Below are 18151 nucleotides of genomic sequence, written 5' to 3' on the forward strand. Positions count from 1 at the left end.
TCATACAAATTTTTCTGTATCCGAAAAAATTATAAAAAAACAGTATTCTTAAATATGAAATCATACTCTCTTCTTTGGATTCAATATGTGAGTACTTGTCTACAAAAAAACTTGAACCTAACAGCTTACCACGATGACTATCACATTCCGAAACACGTTTCCTTTCAAGGAAATCTTGTGGTGATAAAATGACTGTAGGAAAAATACACAGCAATAATGACAAGTAGCTATGAGTCAGCTAAGGTCGCCAGGAAAACGATTTTTGGACTTAGGTGCACACATACATAGTCACCTTGGAAACATGCACCACTCGACCAAAGGACAACCCATAAAGAACACTATTCTCGTGGTACCAATAAAATGTTGGAAGCAACCTATAAATAGGTAACCATACTCGAATGCGCTGCTGATTGTTTGAAAGCAAGGTACACTCGATAGTCCAGGAATGAAAAAGGAAGCACTGGAATGGAAAATTGGGGCCGCCCGGGGGAGAAACAACGGCGAGCTTTGAGAACCACCAAAAGCAACAAGGGAGACCTGAGTAGAATGGATAAACGGTCCCAGGGAATGTAGACCATTGAACCCGGTCGCTGTATGTTGAGGTTGATAGCCCGGTATGAAAATGGAATTCCTAGTCAGGAAAGCTCAAGGAAGAAATGTGCGAAAGCGTTTATAATGATGAATGATTTGATTCCGATTCAGATTCTGATTCTGATTCTGATTCTGATTGTGATTCTGATTCTGACCCTGATTTTGATTCTGATTCTAATTGAACGTCATGAATTCAAACCATTGTCAAATTCCAAAAATATCTATGAAAATTGTTTATTTTGTGAATATAAATTGTCTCATAAAATAACAAAAACACCCAAAAACAAATGTGTTCAATGATTTCAACGGAAAATGGAGAAAAATAAATGGTGATTCGTTTTGCAGTATTCTCTTTCAGGACAGTTGCTGAAGCATAAAATGTTCGATATAGCCAACAGCTATAGCTAAGGGTCTCACTCACAATCATGCATGGCATGACGCTTTGACGACACGACTATTCCCAACATGTATCGTCACGACGCCAAAATGTGTTGCGATGATCGATGTATCGGAAATGTGGGCGACAGAAAACAACGTGATACCTAGGTACATGCATATGCATGAATATCAATAAAACTCCAATAAAAATTCTGAATGTATTTCGCGTGAGAAGTGGTTCTTATATCGGTACAAAGTACATGGCGGTAGTGTGCTGAGACTGAAAGCAATCATCACGCCCGAAGCATAAATAACAATATCAATAAATCGATTGAAATGTGGTTTGGTTAGTTGATGCAGCCAAGCTGATGGTGTACTTTCTGAGTGTTTTGACAGGGGTTTTCATGGTTTGATGCGACTTTACACTAACCATGATTTAGAATGAATCTAATGAAACCTGTATGCTAACGGAGCCTGCACGATACTAATTACTAGACACTCCAACAGTATTGCTTTAATTCTGCGCTAACCGAGCCATGACGCAAGTGACATTGTGTTGCTCCGCAAAAATCTTCGGATCGCCTCATGCTTCAAATCCACGATAGAACAATAGTTTAAGGTGAATATAAATCGATGCGGTGCAGGTCGTGACGTCAAATGCCGATAGGCCAAAAGGTTCGTTCAGCCGAAAGGGACGATAGGCCGAAATGACATTTGATCATTTACTACTCAGTGTTTTTCCTTCTTTTAATCAAAGTCTGTTCTTTCTAGTTATACATCACAGCTTATATTGTGAGCTTCTAGGTAGTGCAAATTATCCTGATTTACCAACTGACAATCCATTCGACCTGAAAATTCATTCGGCTTCTTCTAGTTAATGCAAATTGTCTGACCTGTTCCTGTTAGTTACGCATTCGACCTTGCGATTCATTAAAGCTATCGGCCATTTTCGGCCTAGTGACCCTTTCAGTCTAACGACCCTTTCGGCCTAACGGCATTCGGCCTAATGTCCTTCGGCCTAACGACATTCGGCCTAACGGGATAGTATCGACCAATGGGTTCTTGGGACCTTGGGACCTTGGGTCTCCGCAAAAACCTTCGGATCGTTTTATGCTTCAAATCTACGACAGAACAATAGTTTAAGGTGAAGATAAATCGAAGCCAAACCTCAAATTTTCAAGAGCACAAATCTAGAGAACCAGATAGCGATTCAAGCTGAAAACTTGATCACCATTAGATCAAGTTTTAAGCTTGATCCGTTGTCTGGGTATCTAGATTTTTACATTAATAATGACTTACATGCGGCAGTTATCACTTAAACCTATTTGAAATCTGGTCCAAACTCAGAAGAGATCCAAACTTTTTCGATATAAAAAATTGCTGCGATGGAGTTGCTATAACCATTCACGAACATATAAAACATCAACTTATTTCGTCTTTCAGAATCAAAGCTTTTGAAACTGTGAATGTTTCTCTTGTAACATGTTTTCATACAGCTATTTTCACATTCACTTTTTCAAATCTCTTGGCTGCTATTTTTCAAATTTTCCATGAAGCGATGCTCGATCGCAGAGGGGCCCAGATAGCCGTAGCTGTAAACGCGCAGCTATTCAGCAAGACCAAGCTGAGGGTCGTGGGTTCGAATCCCACCGGTTGAGGATCTTTTCGTAAAGGAAATTTTCTCGACTTCCCAGGGCATAGAGTATCTTCGTACCTGCCACACGATATACACATGCAAAAATGGTCATTGGCATAGTTAGCTCTCAGTTAATAACTGTGGAAGTGCTCATTAGAACACTAAACTGAGAAGCAGGCTCTGTCCCAGTGGGGACGTAAAGCCAGAAAGAAGAAGAAGATGCTCGATCGCATCAGTTTTAATTTCAATCATCATTTTATATTTTTGTTGCATTAGGCTTGAATGCCCTCAATATGATTTTTGAAAGTTAAATTCTTATCTAGCATGAGCCCTAGATACTTAACTTCATCTAACCAATTTATTGGAACCCCTCTCATCGTGACAACATGTCTACTTGAAGGTTTCAAATAAAGAGCTTTTGGTTTATGTGGGATTATTATTAGTTGAGTTTTGGAAGCATTAGGAGAAATCTTCCATTTTTGCAGGTATGAAGAAAACATATCTTAACTTTTTTGCAATCGACTACAGATGACACGCAGGTTTCGTCCTTTGGCGGAGAGGCCTGTGTCATCCGCAAACAAGGATTTTTGACATCCCTGAGGTGACTCAGGTAAGTCAGATGTGAAAATATTGTATAATATTGGTCCCAAAATGCTGCCTTGGGGAACACCAGCTCTTACAAGAAGTCTTTCAGATCTGGAGTTCTGATAATTAACTTGAAGTGTACGATTAGACAGATAACTTTGAATTATTCTAACAATGTATGTTGGAAAATTAAAGTTATTTTTGCCAAACACTGTCGAATGCTTTTTCTATGTCTAGAAGAGCAAGACCAGTAGAATAGCCTTCAGTTTTTTTGGAACGGATCAAATTTATTACACGTAAAAGTTGATGAGTGGTCGAATGTCCATGGCGGAATCCGAACTGTTCATTGGCCAAAATTGAATTTTCGTTGGTGTGGACCATCATTCTGTTCAAAATTACCTTTTCAAAAAGTTACATCATTCTGTTCAAAATGACCTTTTTCAAAAGTTACATCATTCTGTTCAAAATGACCTTTTCAAAAAGTTTACTGATGGAGAAAAGCGAACTGATTGGACGATAGCTAGAAGCTTCTGCAGGATTTTTGTCTGGTTTTAAAATTGGAACAACCTTAGCATTTTTCCATTTATCAGGAAAATATGCTAATTGTTAAATATATCAACTAAGAATGATTGATTGAGGGTCCAATTGAAAAAATTTTATTTTCAAAATTTTTGTGTCTTAATTGTGCAAAACGCCATATAATTTTCATAGCGGGATCGCGAGTGCGTTGAAATTGCCTTCACTTCACGTTTTAAAGATTGATCAATAATTTAAGATCATCGTCTATAATCACGGATTCAAATTTTTCTTCACATTTTGGAATTGCAATGCTCCTGGCTTAAACAATGGAGTTTGTTAAAGTTTCAAGAGCATTGTCAATATCAAGTTTTGTTTGTAGAGAAATGTTAACATCAAGATTAGAGTCAATATATGTTTCAAAAGATTTTTTAGTTCTTTTTTGTTAAAGTGAACTAAATAATATTCTTGAGAAAGCCCTTTTCGAACAATGCCAGATTGGGTTCTCTTTTTCATAATGATTACTTGGACTGGGGAAAATCCAAGTAAATCATTTATTCCATTTTTGATCTCTTCAGGTGACTTATAGTCACTTGAGAGACCTTTCAAGATGACTTTGAACAAACGTTCAGTTTTGTCGTCATAAGTAAACAATTTAGCTTCTTCTCTTCAAAATGTTTGAGAAGAAGTTCGCGATCTTTAAGAGTTTTCGGAAAACGCGACAGTCTCCTTTCTTTGCGATTTGGAAGGAAACCTTGATTCCCCTAATGGAGTTCAAGATCTCCTGCCTAAATCCCCCAAATTCGGAACAACTAACCACGATAGGTGGCACTCTTTGCTTCCTCACTTGAATCAAAGAGCCTGGGCTAGAGACTGCTTCGATTTGGTGTTCGGAAAATTTGTCTAGAACATCGAACTGATTGCTCATTTCGACGCAATTACTAACATTATCCATTCCACCCTTGGAAGAAAGTTCACATTCCGGAGAAACGTGCTTTCGTCCACTTCCATTCTTGCCACGTTTAGTGTCAGTTTTAAATCCCAATTTTTTGGAAGGAAGTTGTGAGTTCAGAGATTCACCCTTCCTTTTGTTTGTAGTTGTAACCATGTTTAGTGAATAAACGAAAGAAGACGAGACCTCCTAAGAGGTTTTTTCCCAAGACAGTTTCCCCGCTAGCTTTCGCTAACGGGTCCAACGATATATAGAAGGCACATGTCCAAACAAGGATCGTAAAGGGATCAATATTGGAAAAAATAGTACTGAAAAGTACTGGTTTAGTAGCACTGAAAAGTGCATTTTTAAATTTTAGCACTGAAAAGTACTGTTTTATTGCTTTAGGTAGTTTTTAAAAAACTTCCAAGAGCAGAGAGAATTCGTGTACGCACAGCACGAAGGTACGATGCGCACTGAAGGACGATTATCTTATTCCATCAATTCAATACCATGCAAAAAAATCAATGCCACACCGACCCACATCAATCAAAACAATACACATGCCTTGCCGGGCGACATGCCTCTGCAATGTCCCGGCTTTTCTGGCCGTGATTTTCCGCCCCAATAGGTAGGAAGTGACCACAGTCGGCCCCACATGGGAAACAGAAATCCCTCATATCAGGTGGCACCAATAATTCCTGCCATGTGACAGCCGGATATTAATTAGATAGCACAGCCGGGACATCCAGCGTGGGCACATGAGCGCTTTTTTCGCGACCTGTTTCAAACGCCAGCATTGCATTTCCTATGGACCAATGCACGAGTTCATTATTTGACGTTTGAGCGGTTCCGTGTTATTTATGTAGCCATGGAAACCAATGAATTCGGCACCGCTCAAACGTCAAATTAGTGAACTCGTGCATCGGTCCATTCCGCTGGACACACACACAACCAAGTCCATCCCATCCGGCGGATGACTGACTGCAAGTCACAGTAATTATTACACAGTCATATGGGCACGAATGTGGCAACCGGTGTGTGGTGTGTAGTCATTTTTTTTTTCGTGCTACCTACCTTGTTGTCCACAGCAGGACCTTGGCCGTTGGCCATTTGCCAGGCTAAACACGTTTTGCCGCAATGTCCCCATCCCCGCAGGTCGTGTGCAGTGGAACACGACAAACTGTGCGAAAAAAGAAGAACATTCGCTTGAAGCTTTCGAAGCAATCGGCGTGAGGTTGATAGGTGTTAGTTGGCAGATTGTTCAGTATACCAGAAAAGTGGAAAATATTCTCAAAAAAATTTAAACTGATACCTAATAGAAGCAGTTACTGATTATTACAATTTGCGTCATATTCCATAATTAAACGAAATTGCTTGATAAATAACTTAGTGGTACCTGTAAAACCACGAGCTATCTGACAAAGTTGTAAATTGTAGAGTAAAGTGGGCAAAACTTTTTTTACTTACTCGATATTGAAACAAATTCAACTTTGAAATTAGAAACAGCGATTTGGCTGGTGTCACTTCGGTTATTTATGAAACATGATATATATTATAATGGTCAATAGCTTCATCTATCATGGAGAATTTTTATTTTCCCATAGTCACACAAATCTATTGCCGTATTATTTGGAGTCTGCTGATAGCATTGAATTCAATTAGTGATCCTGAGAACTACCACGAATAACCACAAAAAGCATTGGAGGGAAATTTATTGCCCGAAGCGTTACAGCTTGCATTTCCCATCTTAATGGATTTGCATATATGAGATGTCGCCATTTCCCGCCCATTGGGGACATGTAAAAATAAACACCTGCGCAGAGATTCACATCACCTCTACCACATGTACAAAGTTACAGTGCTTCCCGAAACGAAAATTGTTTCACCCCGTCTGGCAATCAGCAATCAGTCCTATGCCGAACCTTGAAGGGTGTTGTAAAAAAATGGGAAACCTTCCCATGGTGCTTTGATTTATTCCTCCACCCAAGGTTAGGGGCTTCAGCTGTGGGGCCCCTGTCGAAGGCAATCACCAGTAGTAGTTGAAGGGTGTCGGGACCAATTTTGAAGGTATACACCGTCGTAATTTTGTTATTGGCCCTGGCTTGGTTTCTTCGAATCGAAGGCGAATGACGACGTCGAAAACGGTGGCGGTCCGGCTTTGTAAAAGGTATAGGTTGGTTGGTATTCACACGCTGAAAGGATGTAAAGTTCTATAAGCGGCAATGCCTAGAAGTTGAAGAAGGTTGAGCTGAGTGTGGGCAAATGAACAATGAAGCAATAAATGACGGCTTCGCTGGTTTGATTCTCTGCCGGTTATTGATGTTTGGATTGGGTGTGTTTCTGTACATGAATAAATTGACTTATTGTAAAGAATATATGGTATTCAAAATTAACTTTTGCTGTTTTTTTTTCTAGCTCTAAATTTTCCTTAGAGGTTCTGCCATGAATTCTTCTACGGATACCTCACAGAGATTTTACAAGAATGCCTTCAGGATTTTTCCATTTTTACATCTTGGAATCCTCCATGATCACATCCCGGAATTTCGGCAGGAAATTTCTCAGAGATTCCATTGGTAATTTCTGTAATAATTTGTTCATGGGTGATCCTAGAAATATTCCCAAAATTATCTGTAATGTATTGTGTGTCGTTTTTCTATGATCGCAGTAGTCTGTGAGCGCGAGAAGACGTGAACAACATTTTGGCTGTCGAGATTTTATATGGCCGGTGTCTTTAAGTCTTTGCTTTGTATGCATGTTTTGAGTGTGATTGGTGGTGATTGTGGTAAGTAATACGATTTAAGCGTTTTCTGCATTCTAAGAAGCGCATTAAACGGCATCTCATTTGAGTCTGTTGGCTTTGCTGGGAGCTCCACAGGGTTACAATGTGCTGTGTTAGAACGTAGATGTCCATTATTTATAAGTTTGTGCAAAAAGGATATCCGCAGAATAAGTATGTAATTTAGAATATATTTGATAAGGTTACATGCTGGTGATCTTAAGTAAGTATCCTGTGATTATCCTTGATTGTTACACTGCTTTGTCCTATATTTGTACGTGGTTTTATATCTCATTTATTTACATCAATGCTGATATAAGCGAAGTCAGCCAGTAGCGTAGCTAGGGGTGCGACGGGTGCGGTCCACAACGGGCCCCCAGCTCCTAGCACCGAGTATCAACTACGAAGTGTACGGTCATCAATACTTATGCTTTATTTTTTGTTTGTATCATTTTTCTATGACACAAATTTGGAAATGAATGCCGGGATCCCATAAGGTATTTTTTTTTATATCCCAATAGTTTTACGAGGATACCAGAGTTGCACAATATTAGTCATAGCAACTGATGGCTGATGGATTAAAACTATCAATATCACTCTCGATGCTATCAATACCATTTTGAATTGACAACCAACAGCAGTGAAGCGACACCGCCCTCTAGATCATAATCACTGCAGAATGAGTGATCACGTAGTAATTATCCAAGCTATTAATGTTTTTCGGTGACCATCAAATAGTTGCAATAAGGCTATCCATGAGGACTTTCCGCGATAGGACTGACAACTAAAAGTGTGAATGCAACCGAAACGAAAGAGTAAACAAATCATGCGAGTGTTATCGGAGCTTTACATTTTCCTTTGTAATCGAAAGTCACTCCGATCGCGAAACGTCAAAAGCACATGGTAAACAAAAAAAACAGCTGATCGCAACTGTCTCATGGATTGCCTTATCCCTCCACAGTACTGTCAAAAATATCGTACTGATAAGATGCTGTTTTATAAACTTAATTTAAGACCCAACTTAACCTTTCAGTGATATCCATATTCTATCACCATCAATGATGTAGTGCCTTAACCCCTATACCGACAGCTTCATTTTTTACCGCAAAATTCAAATTCAAATCGTTATAACTTTTTCGTTTTTTAATATTTTTGCACCATTTTTTCACAAGTTCTCAAAAAACTCTTCTAATTTTAGGATTTGTGTCGATATTGATCATTGGTCATCTGGTTTTGAAGATATTCCAAAATTTCTTGGGGGACCGACCCGTAACCAGAACCCCCCGTTGATTTCTCAGGCTACAGAATTTTCATCGTATTCGGATATTCACTCTTTGGAACAATACATTAATGAGAGTATGTTGTGAAAAAATGAAGAGATTTGGTGCAGCCGTCTTTAAGTAATGAGCATTTAGGTTTCATGAACCACGCTGGCCAAATAAAGATCATAAAAACTTCAAAAAACATCATATCGTAATTTTCAGAGTTCTTAATTGATTTGTATGATTTTTTCAGAGTAGCTCCTTATTACCTGGCATTATAAAGCCCACATTTAATTTTTTTGATAAATTGATCAAAAACAAAATGGCTGCCAAAGACATTTTATATGGAAAATGTCGTTGGGGGACCGACATCGGAAATATCTTTAAAATCAGATCACCAATGATTAATATCGACACGTATTCCTAAACTAGAAAAGTTGTGAACTTGTGAAAAAATGGTGCAAAAATATTGAAAAACAAAAAAGTTATAACGATTTGAATATTTATTTTGCGGTAAAAAATGAAGCTGCCGGTAGAGGGGTTAACCCTCTAATACCCAAATTTTTATTTTCGATTTAAGTATTATTTTTCGTTATCTAAATTCGTTCTAAACACGTTTTGGGCAATTATTTATTTTTATTTGCAAATTTTTAAATTTTGGTTTTTGATTTTTATAATTTTTATTTTTGAACATCCCTAGCTTTTTTCATTTTTTCTTGAAGCGTTTTCTAGTTGTTGATTTTTGGCAATAATAAAAATTGAAATTTTTACGGTGCTTTTAAAAACATTAATTTTTTAATTTTTTTTCAGAGCGTATTTTATTTTCCGTGTAACTAACAGAAAAACAGGTTTGAAATTATATTAATACCACCAGGCTCTTCTTTTGTGATAGGTTGGTCGTAGAAAAATGTAAAAGGTACGATTTTTTATATTACACGTTAAATGAACCCCAGGCATTTGTAGGTTATATAAGAATGCAATTTTTCAAATAATTTTTAAAAATACAAAAAAGTTTCAAAAGTCATAAAAAACTTTTCTTATATGCGTGTTATGAGTCAAGGTATAAGCCAAAAATAAAATCATTTTGATTTCCGAGCTACGAAAAAATACACAAAATTCCAAAGTGTACCCCGTCTAAAGGCGGGGTTGGGTATTAGAGGGTTAAGATAGCCATGTATGACAGAACATGAATATCGTGAGATTGAAAAAATGAAGTTTGGTAGTAGAACCCTTGCTCCCCAAAATATGGATTCAAGCCACCTCTGCTTGTCGCAAGCGCACTTGAATGTTTTTCCACAAACAAGTGAGCCAGCAAACAAGCGGAGCGCCGCAAATCCATAATTTGGGAAGCCCGGGATTTTTATTCAAAGCTGAAAACTAGGAATTTTGGAATTGGAATTGGAATCCGAATCCGCAAATTTTCTTCTTAACACTTCACAAACGCTCCAGAATTTGCTTTTCTTTGGAAGCATGATGGTGACTGTCGTTCGACCCAAGATCCAACCGCAATTTGATCACAGACAATTTAGAAATTTTGAACACGGAAATCGACAGCAAAGCTCATTGATTTCATCATAACAAACTATGAATGTGTAACTCACACGAAGTTTGCAAGAAAATCACAACAAATTTGATATGGACGCTCATGGATCGATCCATAATTTTAAACGCACAGATCAAAGGTGTGGATTTTTATCAGTGTACGTCTTTACAGGGCTCGTAGCGACTGAGTGGCCTTAAAGTAGAAAATAAGATACCTTTTACCAGAAAAAAAGGAATTAAAAACAGACTTTGAAGGAACCATAAAAACGCCAAAATAACACCAAACAGGAAATTTCTTCAGGTATTTTCGCAAATGTTCAGATATCACTTCGGAAATTTCTAAAGGAGTTCTTTAATTGATTATTTCCCAAGAAATTTCTCCACGAATTTTTCTAGGAAATTTCTTCCAGAATATTGTTTAGGATACCACAAGAATTCAACCTGGATTTTCCCAAGGAGAACCATATTCTATATTTCTCCAAAGATTATTTAAGAAATCATCTGAATTTCTCCAAAACATCTTTAAGAATTTGTTCAAGAAAGTCCTAACTCCTCCATGGTTTTATCCAGTGATTCGTCCATCGATTTTCTTGGAACATCTTCCAAGATTCCCGGCCAAAAAGTCTTCTAAAAATCATTCCATAACTTCTCCAGAAATTATAAATTGTCTTTCAGGAATAAAATAAGATTTCAATTAGATTTTTCTCTAAATATCCCCCCATAAATTACACCATAGATTCCTTCTAAGAAATTTCTCAGTAATTATTTGAGATTTTCTCAAGTAAGTCCAGAAGTTTTTTTTTTCAAAGATTCTTCCAGGAATGTCTCCAAGGAAATTTTTCTGAAAAATAAATCCGTGAGGTATTTCTAGTAGGTAAACTCCTAGAATAACCTCTGATAAAAGTTTTGTAAATTTTAAAGTCCTCTCAATTAACAAGAAACTCATGGACTTTTGAAAAAAACTCATGGACTTTTGAGGAAATTTTTGAAGATTTTTTAGATAGAGTTCTGTTTGATCTTTCGACCTTGACGCTTGCTCTTGCGGGAGCGAGTAACGAGGGCAGGATCAAACATGTCGCGCGTCGGTCGAGTGAAGTGAAAAAGTTCCGCGATCGGTTAGTTCTGTTTGATCTTCGACCTTGACGATTGCTCCTTGGCAGTGCGTCAAGAAAGCCCGAGCAGTCGTCAGTTGTTTTCCCTCTCGAGAGTCTCGGGTCGTGCGCCTATTTTCTCTGAGTGCTTTTATATAGCCGAGCAAACGAGTTAAGCTGAATGTGGATTGTTGCTGCTCAGTCAAGGATGAAGGATCAATTGGTGAGCTCGTTTCATGCTACTATTTCTAATCTATAAAATATGTATGACTGCACATTTAATCGATACAACGGTAGGACGTAAATATGATTTTTCAACAAACTATGAATGGTTTGTCACTGTGAGTGTCGACATAAACTCTAATTCATGAATTATTTATGTTTAACATTTTTTTGTTTTCAAAACACCCCATTCTTTTTACCTTTATTTTTGTAGTTATAAGAAAAAAAACTTTGAATGGTTCGACACTACAAGTGTAGACTTGCGAAAGGTTCACTTTATTCAACAAACTTTGGATGGTTCGCCACTGTAAGTGTCGACATAAGAATAAGAGTGTTTCATGATGTTCCAGCCAATCGAGTTTTTGTTTCTTTTCAAATAAGTAAAATATAATAACACATGCTTTCGTCCTGATAGCTGTAGGAATGTTACATTTAGATATTTGTTCAACAAACTTTGAATGGTTCGTCACCTTAAGTGTCGGCATAATTTTCCTTTACATAGAAATTGTTCATATCAAATGAAAATATTATAGTTTCATAATAGCATATTTATATTTGACAAAAAACTTTTTATCGTGGTCTAATCACTTATCAAAGTGAATCCTTTGACCCAACGATCCTCCCCATTAACAAACATCCTTCCCAGTAACCTTTGTGGAGATGCAGAGGCAAACACGGTCTCCTAATAGCAAAGGTTACACACTAACATTCCTTCCCCCAATCCCACCTGACTGCAAGGACGTGGCCGGCGCCGCTATTGACCCTGTATAAATAGAGGCACTGAATTATGCACACTGAAGAAGATTATGGCCAATCCCAGCCGAACTTCTAGTTGATTCTTTGTGCATTTTCACTGACTTCGGTCAATCACGGAATAGCAACCATTGATATGTGTAGTCAGTCTAAGCTAAGCTAAGCTAATTTTTGAAGATTTTTTAGATAATTTTCTAAGATTAACAAAAAAATCAATCGAATCTCTGGATAGTATTTCGCATGATTGTCTAAAGAAAATTTCTCGGCAAACGTTTAGAAATTGAAATAGCATCCTTCGAAAAATCTCTGGAAGAATTGGCAGAGAAAACTCTAAAAGATTTTTTGAGAGACCCCGGTAGGAGACCCCGAGAGTGATCTAAATAAAATCAATATGATAATTCCTGAAGCTTTTCCTCGGGGAATTTGAAATGAAATACTTGAAGAGCCTTTTGAACCCGCTTAAGCTTCTGAAGGTTTCTTTGGAGCCTGTATAATTTTGCATCAGGATTCGATGCAAGCAGAAAATAGAAAAAAGATACCATTTTCATTAATATCGAAACTTCAGAGAACTTCCATTAAAAATAGAGGCTATTCAGAGACTTGCAATAAAATAGAGACCAAGACTCTAAAAAGAAACTTACTACCAGTCCTATCTTTAGGATCAAAAACAATGCTTTGATGAATTATATCAAGAGTAATCACACGTACAGAAATCGCTAGCCAAAAAAACGTAATGTGTATAACACGATGCGACTTGCAATATGTTAATTTATTATTTCATCCAGAGATGCTTCAGTAATCTTCTGAAAATTCTTTATGGATGTTTCAGAACCTTCTCAAGTATTACTTCCAAGAATGCTCGCGGCAATTTGTCCAAGAACATATAGCTGGTTGGCCGTAGATATTTTTAAGAAACCATCCATTTGTTTTTCTAACAGTTAAAGAAATTTCTTGTAGAAATTATTACAGTTAGTTTCCTATGATTTTCACTAAAGTTCTTGTCAATCGTTTTTCTCGCAAGCCAGAATTTTTGGGGATCATGCACAAACAATGTCATGCTTTACTAGGCATGAGAATACCATGAAAAGCTTATCGTGTCTTCCTTTGTCCATAATAATAAGTACGTCGTTGAACGAGTTTGTATGTATTTTGAACAACTGATAAATATTTATTTTTCAAACATTCTGCTGATCTTATTTTTTATTGTTGAATCGTGGGTAGGACAATCCTTAGACTGTTCTACTCAAGTATTTTTGTGCGTAGTACATGTCCTACCCACTTACCGCGTCACTGGTTAACCATCTTTGTTAAAAATCAAGTAATTCTTGTAAATAAAGTTTAAATTTGGTTTGGTATTTTTCTCATTGTCATGAATTAATCATTTGTTTTTGACAAGCAATTGTTTCGTCGATTTATTTTCACCACTATTGTCGATAACTTCCAACATCCTAAATTTGAAAAACAAAACCCACTCACCTGAATGACGGTTTTCCGCGGCCCATGTCCGCTATGGTGCAACTGCTGCGATAGTTGGTTCTGCTGCTGTTGAGCAACGGCTACGGCCTGCTGCTGGTTGATGATCGGTTGCAGAGGCAAGGGCAACTGCAGGGGCAACTTCGGTGTCAACTTATCCGGTTGCGACAGCGGGTTTGTATTGTTGGCCCGCACCAAATCTAGGGCCAGCAAAGCTTTCGGACCCCCCGGAGTAAAGTAGACCGTTTGCTGCGGGTGGGAGTGTTGTTGCTGCTGCAGTTGGATGGCAGCCGGTTGTTGGGATTGGATCTGCTGCAACTGTTGGTTACTGTGGGAGATGGGCTGTGTGAAGGACTGCGACTGTTGAAGATTCTTGTTCTTGTCCACCATCGGATGGATGGTGTCCGTTAACGGAGTACGGAACGTGGCCGACCCCAGATTTGCCGACTTGTTCTTCTGGTTGTCCAACTTCTTCTTGCCATGAGAGGCCGCCAGTCGCTTCCACGAGAGGGCGTTGATGAACAAAGAATGCTTCTTGAGATTCTTCTCGAGAGCATTCTTCTCCGAGAGGATACGAGCACTGTCGGTATTACTAGTATTGTTATTATTGTTTCGTTCCTGTATGCTGTTGCTATTGTTGTTGCTATTGATGTTGTTGTTGATACTGTTGATGTTGGCGCTCCCGTTTATGTTGGAGGGGTGGTTCTGCTGAAGCAACATCAGTGTACCAGCGTTGTTCGTGTTATTGTTCTTTCCATCATCTTTAGTTCCGATATTGAGATTGTTATTGTTCATGTTACTATTGTTGGGAACCGCTTGTATCAGATTCGGCGGTTTAGTATTCTCTCTGTTCTTGACGTTGTTCAACTGCTCATAAGAGTAGTTGTTAAGGGGGAAGTCTGCCGAATTTGACGACGACAACGTCCCGGCGCTGTGATGGTGCGTCGAATAAATGGGTCGACGCTCCCGGGGACTGAAACTTAATACTGTGCCCATTTTTGCCAACCTCAACTCGTCTACCAAAAGCACTGTGGAAGATGAAGGAATTTTGCGATGAATTATTTATTACACCACGTCGGATGGGAAATGCTATCAACAAGTCACACGTTTTCCCCAGAGAATTGCTCTTCGGAATATCTTTTTCACTGAATTTTATGTAACGACGAATCGACAACTTCTTACACGCTTTGTACACGTACGTATCCTTTTTTCTAGCTCTCTTGCTCTCGATATCTTCCTCTTTTGCTTTTTCTTTGTGTATTTTTCACACTCACTCCTTCTCGTCACCCTCAATTTTCAACTATGTCACAACACCATCCCATCGAGAGCAAATTTCCGCAATAATTGAAACATCCGCTAAGCTCTGCAACGATTCACTACACGCTTCGAATGCTTGGAGTTAGATATCCTTTATGAAGACGCAGAAACACACAAGAAAAAGTCAGTGTCCAACTTCCGCTCAGTACTCCCCTTAAGGTAATAGGAATCCCAAAGCGATCACACTTCCGGATAACGCAAACGGCCAGAAACGGGGCCACAATGGGCGGTAGGCTGCAAATTGCTGAACACAAATTTTCTCCAAGCAACAAAACACGCACACACCGTCACTTATAATCCTTAGTTTTCCACGATACACACTCACACTATTACCATCGATTGGTATCGGGGAGCTGTGGAACACGCACTTTCAGATTTTCCTTTCTGCTTCGTCCCCAAAAGTGCCCTCGATTTGAGGTATGAATGGATCCCTGTCAAGCGAAAAAAAAATCAAATCCAAACCCAAAGCGATTGTCGATTTGGATCAATTTATGCTTAGGGCCATTTCACGTAATGAATCATCCACCAGCTGCTGTTGCTACTCCTGGATCGCCAAGGAGTACTTTTATTCCTTTTCTGGGGTGGTGAACTTTTCACTGCACTGCACTGTCACAGTTTTTCCATTTGCGTAAGAATATCCGAGCCTACGTTTGACTTTTTTTCCTACAAATTTTCACTCCAGCGAATCGCGAGACTACACTATTCAATGCAAATTGCGCTCACTTCTAGCTTCCGTTCCGATTTGCACAGCAAAGCTACTTGAGAAAAGGATCCCAAAGCTACAACACTTTTTGATGTTATATCAAAACGCAAATATGGAGGACCACCTAGTCTCCCGCACACTGGTTCTGATATAAATGACGATTCGAAAAAGTCGAACTTGGATCCAGCACAGCCTACGGAGCCAAGGCACCACCACACTCTAGCACAAACCTTCCATTCCTCAAGAAAGGACCGTCGAACCCTCCCCATCACCCTTCTTGTCCAGAAATGGTATCGATTCCTTGTGCGACGGCGCACATTTCGCCAACCAGCCCAACACAGGCAACGGAACGCTACCAAGCGGCAACCATTGTGAATATCCCTCGGCCAAGAAGATACACGAAAACAGCCAAATCAACGGAAACAAATCCAATCGTCAGCCCACCCACTCCCATCCCAGCCATGCTTACGGAAAACTCCCTTAAACAGCCGCGTAAACATACAGAACAGAGCCGTGTGTTGCCTAGCTGACGACGGTGGCCCACTGTTGCGAGCAGGTGGAAAGGAGCGAACGAGCGATGCTCTCTCTCTATGTTTATGCTGATGCATGTGAAACGCCACCCGTTTGCCACCCACTCGAAGGGTGATGAGCGATGAACCTAAAAGGATATGATGAGAGCGTTCGTCGCTTGTTATGCCATGCTACTATGCTACGGCTTGTTAGTCCACGCCAATAATTTTCCATACAACATTTTGTGTATTGAGTGCGATTTGAATCTATACATGATTCATAATATCCCTTATTATCCATAATTAAGGGATCGTCCATATAGGAATTGGCGTTGCCAGTATTTTCTTCAGGGGAAGGAGACCTGCCCTTGAAAGATCTTTCACGAATTACACGTAAAAGCCAGAGCCGCAGCGTGACCACATGGCACCCTTGACAAACTCCCATTTGTGTGCCCTTTAGAGCTAATTTTTTTTTTAAGATGAAACACGCAGAGCCGTAGCGTTGTCTCATGGCGCCCTTAGCGAACAACCATTTGAGCGCCCCTTATTCAAAGCAAAGTTTACAATGTTTTCCTTTATCTCTTTTTGAACGGATTCTCTGTCGAAGGCATGTTCATCTCAGCAAAACATTGTACAAGCTAGTGTTAAAAATTTCAGAAAAACAAAAAAATTTGAATGTCTATGGAGGCTTAATGATAAAACTTAAGCATTAACTAAGAATTAGATATTCTAGCGAACCAGACAACCGTTTAAGCTAGTGATGACCAATCGATCAAGTTTCGAAACGCTAAAGTTTTGAAGTATAGCTTTAAAACATCATAACCTTTAATAAATAGCTAATAAAATTACCGTTTATATGGTCAGAGGTGAATTCGTAACAACTATCGTATTTTTATTATCGTTAAAATCTTGGTAAAACTCTTTTTCCTAAATAAATTATTGTAGACATTGCCAAACCATTTATTTAGTATAATACATATGGTCAATATTCCAATTTAAATGTTCAATAAATCTCATAATGTAGTTTATTATCGACATTTTGTTGACATGAAAAAAACAACCAGAAAATTGTCAATGAATTTCAACTTCTTGAAGAATGAACAATAAATAAATTAATTCTAAATTAATTCCAAGATTTTGATTTTTATGAAAGTTGTTCAAGGAATTTGTGTAAAAAATAGATGATGTTTTATATTTTAAGGCGGATAGGGGGATTCTACTATAAGCAAATATCACAAAATTATCATCTAAATATTTTATTAAAAATTGAAGCATGGAATTGAAGTTTTGAATCTAATCAGTTAAACCTTTTTAAAATATTAGAGAATTTTGCTCTGATTTCTAGAAAATTCTTATTTAAACATTTTTTTGCAATTCCGTACTAAATGATCCTACTTTTCATCTAAAAAATGAACAATATAATGGCCTACTTTTCCTACCAGATGAAACAGTGTTGAACAGTTCTACTTTTCAGTACTGTTAACAGTGCTGAAAAGTAGCACTTTTCAGCACTGTTTTTGGTGTCGTCAACTATTGAATACATCTTATCACACGTCTCTTCTCTAATTGCTCTGAATTATTAAAAACTCATTCAGCTAGTTTCAGATTCTACATCCATTGAGTGATCCAAATGAGACTAAGGTGAGCTATTCTAAATGAGATTCGGATCGTCTAGCGGACGTAGAAGATGTAGTAAAGTTTGCAAGTCAAGCTCACAATAAAATCCGAATCTTCCTAAGGCGGCTCGTGCGGGCCTACTGTGGCTGAAAATTGCATGTGAATTCGGCGTCTTACCTGTTCCGAGTGTAGTTCAAATGTAATACCGATGGGAGAGTGAAAATTTGTGACAGTCATATGCTAACA

The 18151-nt window shown here is 38.4% G+C and overlaps 1 protein-coding gene across 1 annotated transcript in view; it reads right to left on the reverse strand.

Moving 5' to 3' along the window:
- The window catches only part of LOC5565309 (cyclin-dependent kinase 5 activator 1), a 114890-nt gene extending 98937 nt beyond the window's left edge, over positions 1-15953 (reverse strand). Inside the window, exon 1 of the mRNA XM_001649607.2 lies at positions 13763-15953. Within this exon, the coding sequence (XP_001649657.2) occupies positions 13763-14755 (993 nt within the window). The 5' untranslated portion in view covers positions 14756-15953. The remainder of the gene's footprint in view (positions 1-13762) is intronic.
- Between the last annotated feature and the right edge of the window lie 2198 nt (positions 15954-18151).

Source organism: Aedes aegypti, chromosome 2 (genome assembly GCF_002204515.2).
Source record: "Aedes aegypti strain LVP_AGWG chromosome 2, AaegL5.0 Primary Assembly, whole genome shotgun sequence".
Lineage (NCBI taxonomy): Eukaryota > Metazoa > Arthropoda > Insecta > Diptera > Culicidae > Aedes > Aedes aegypti.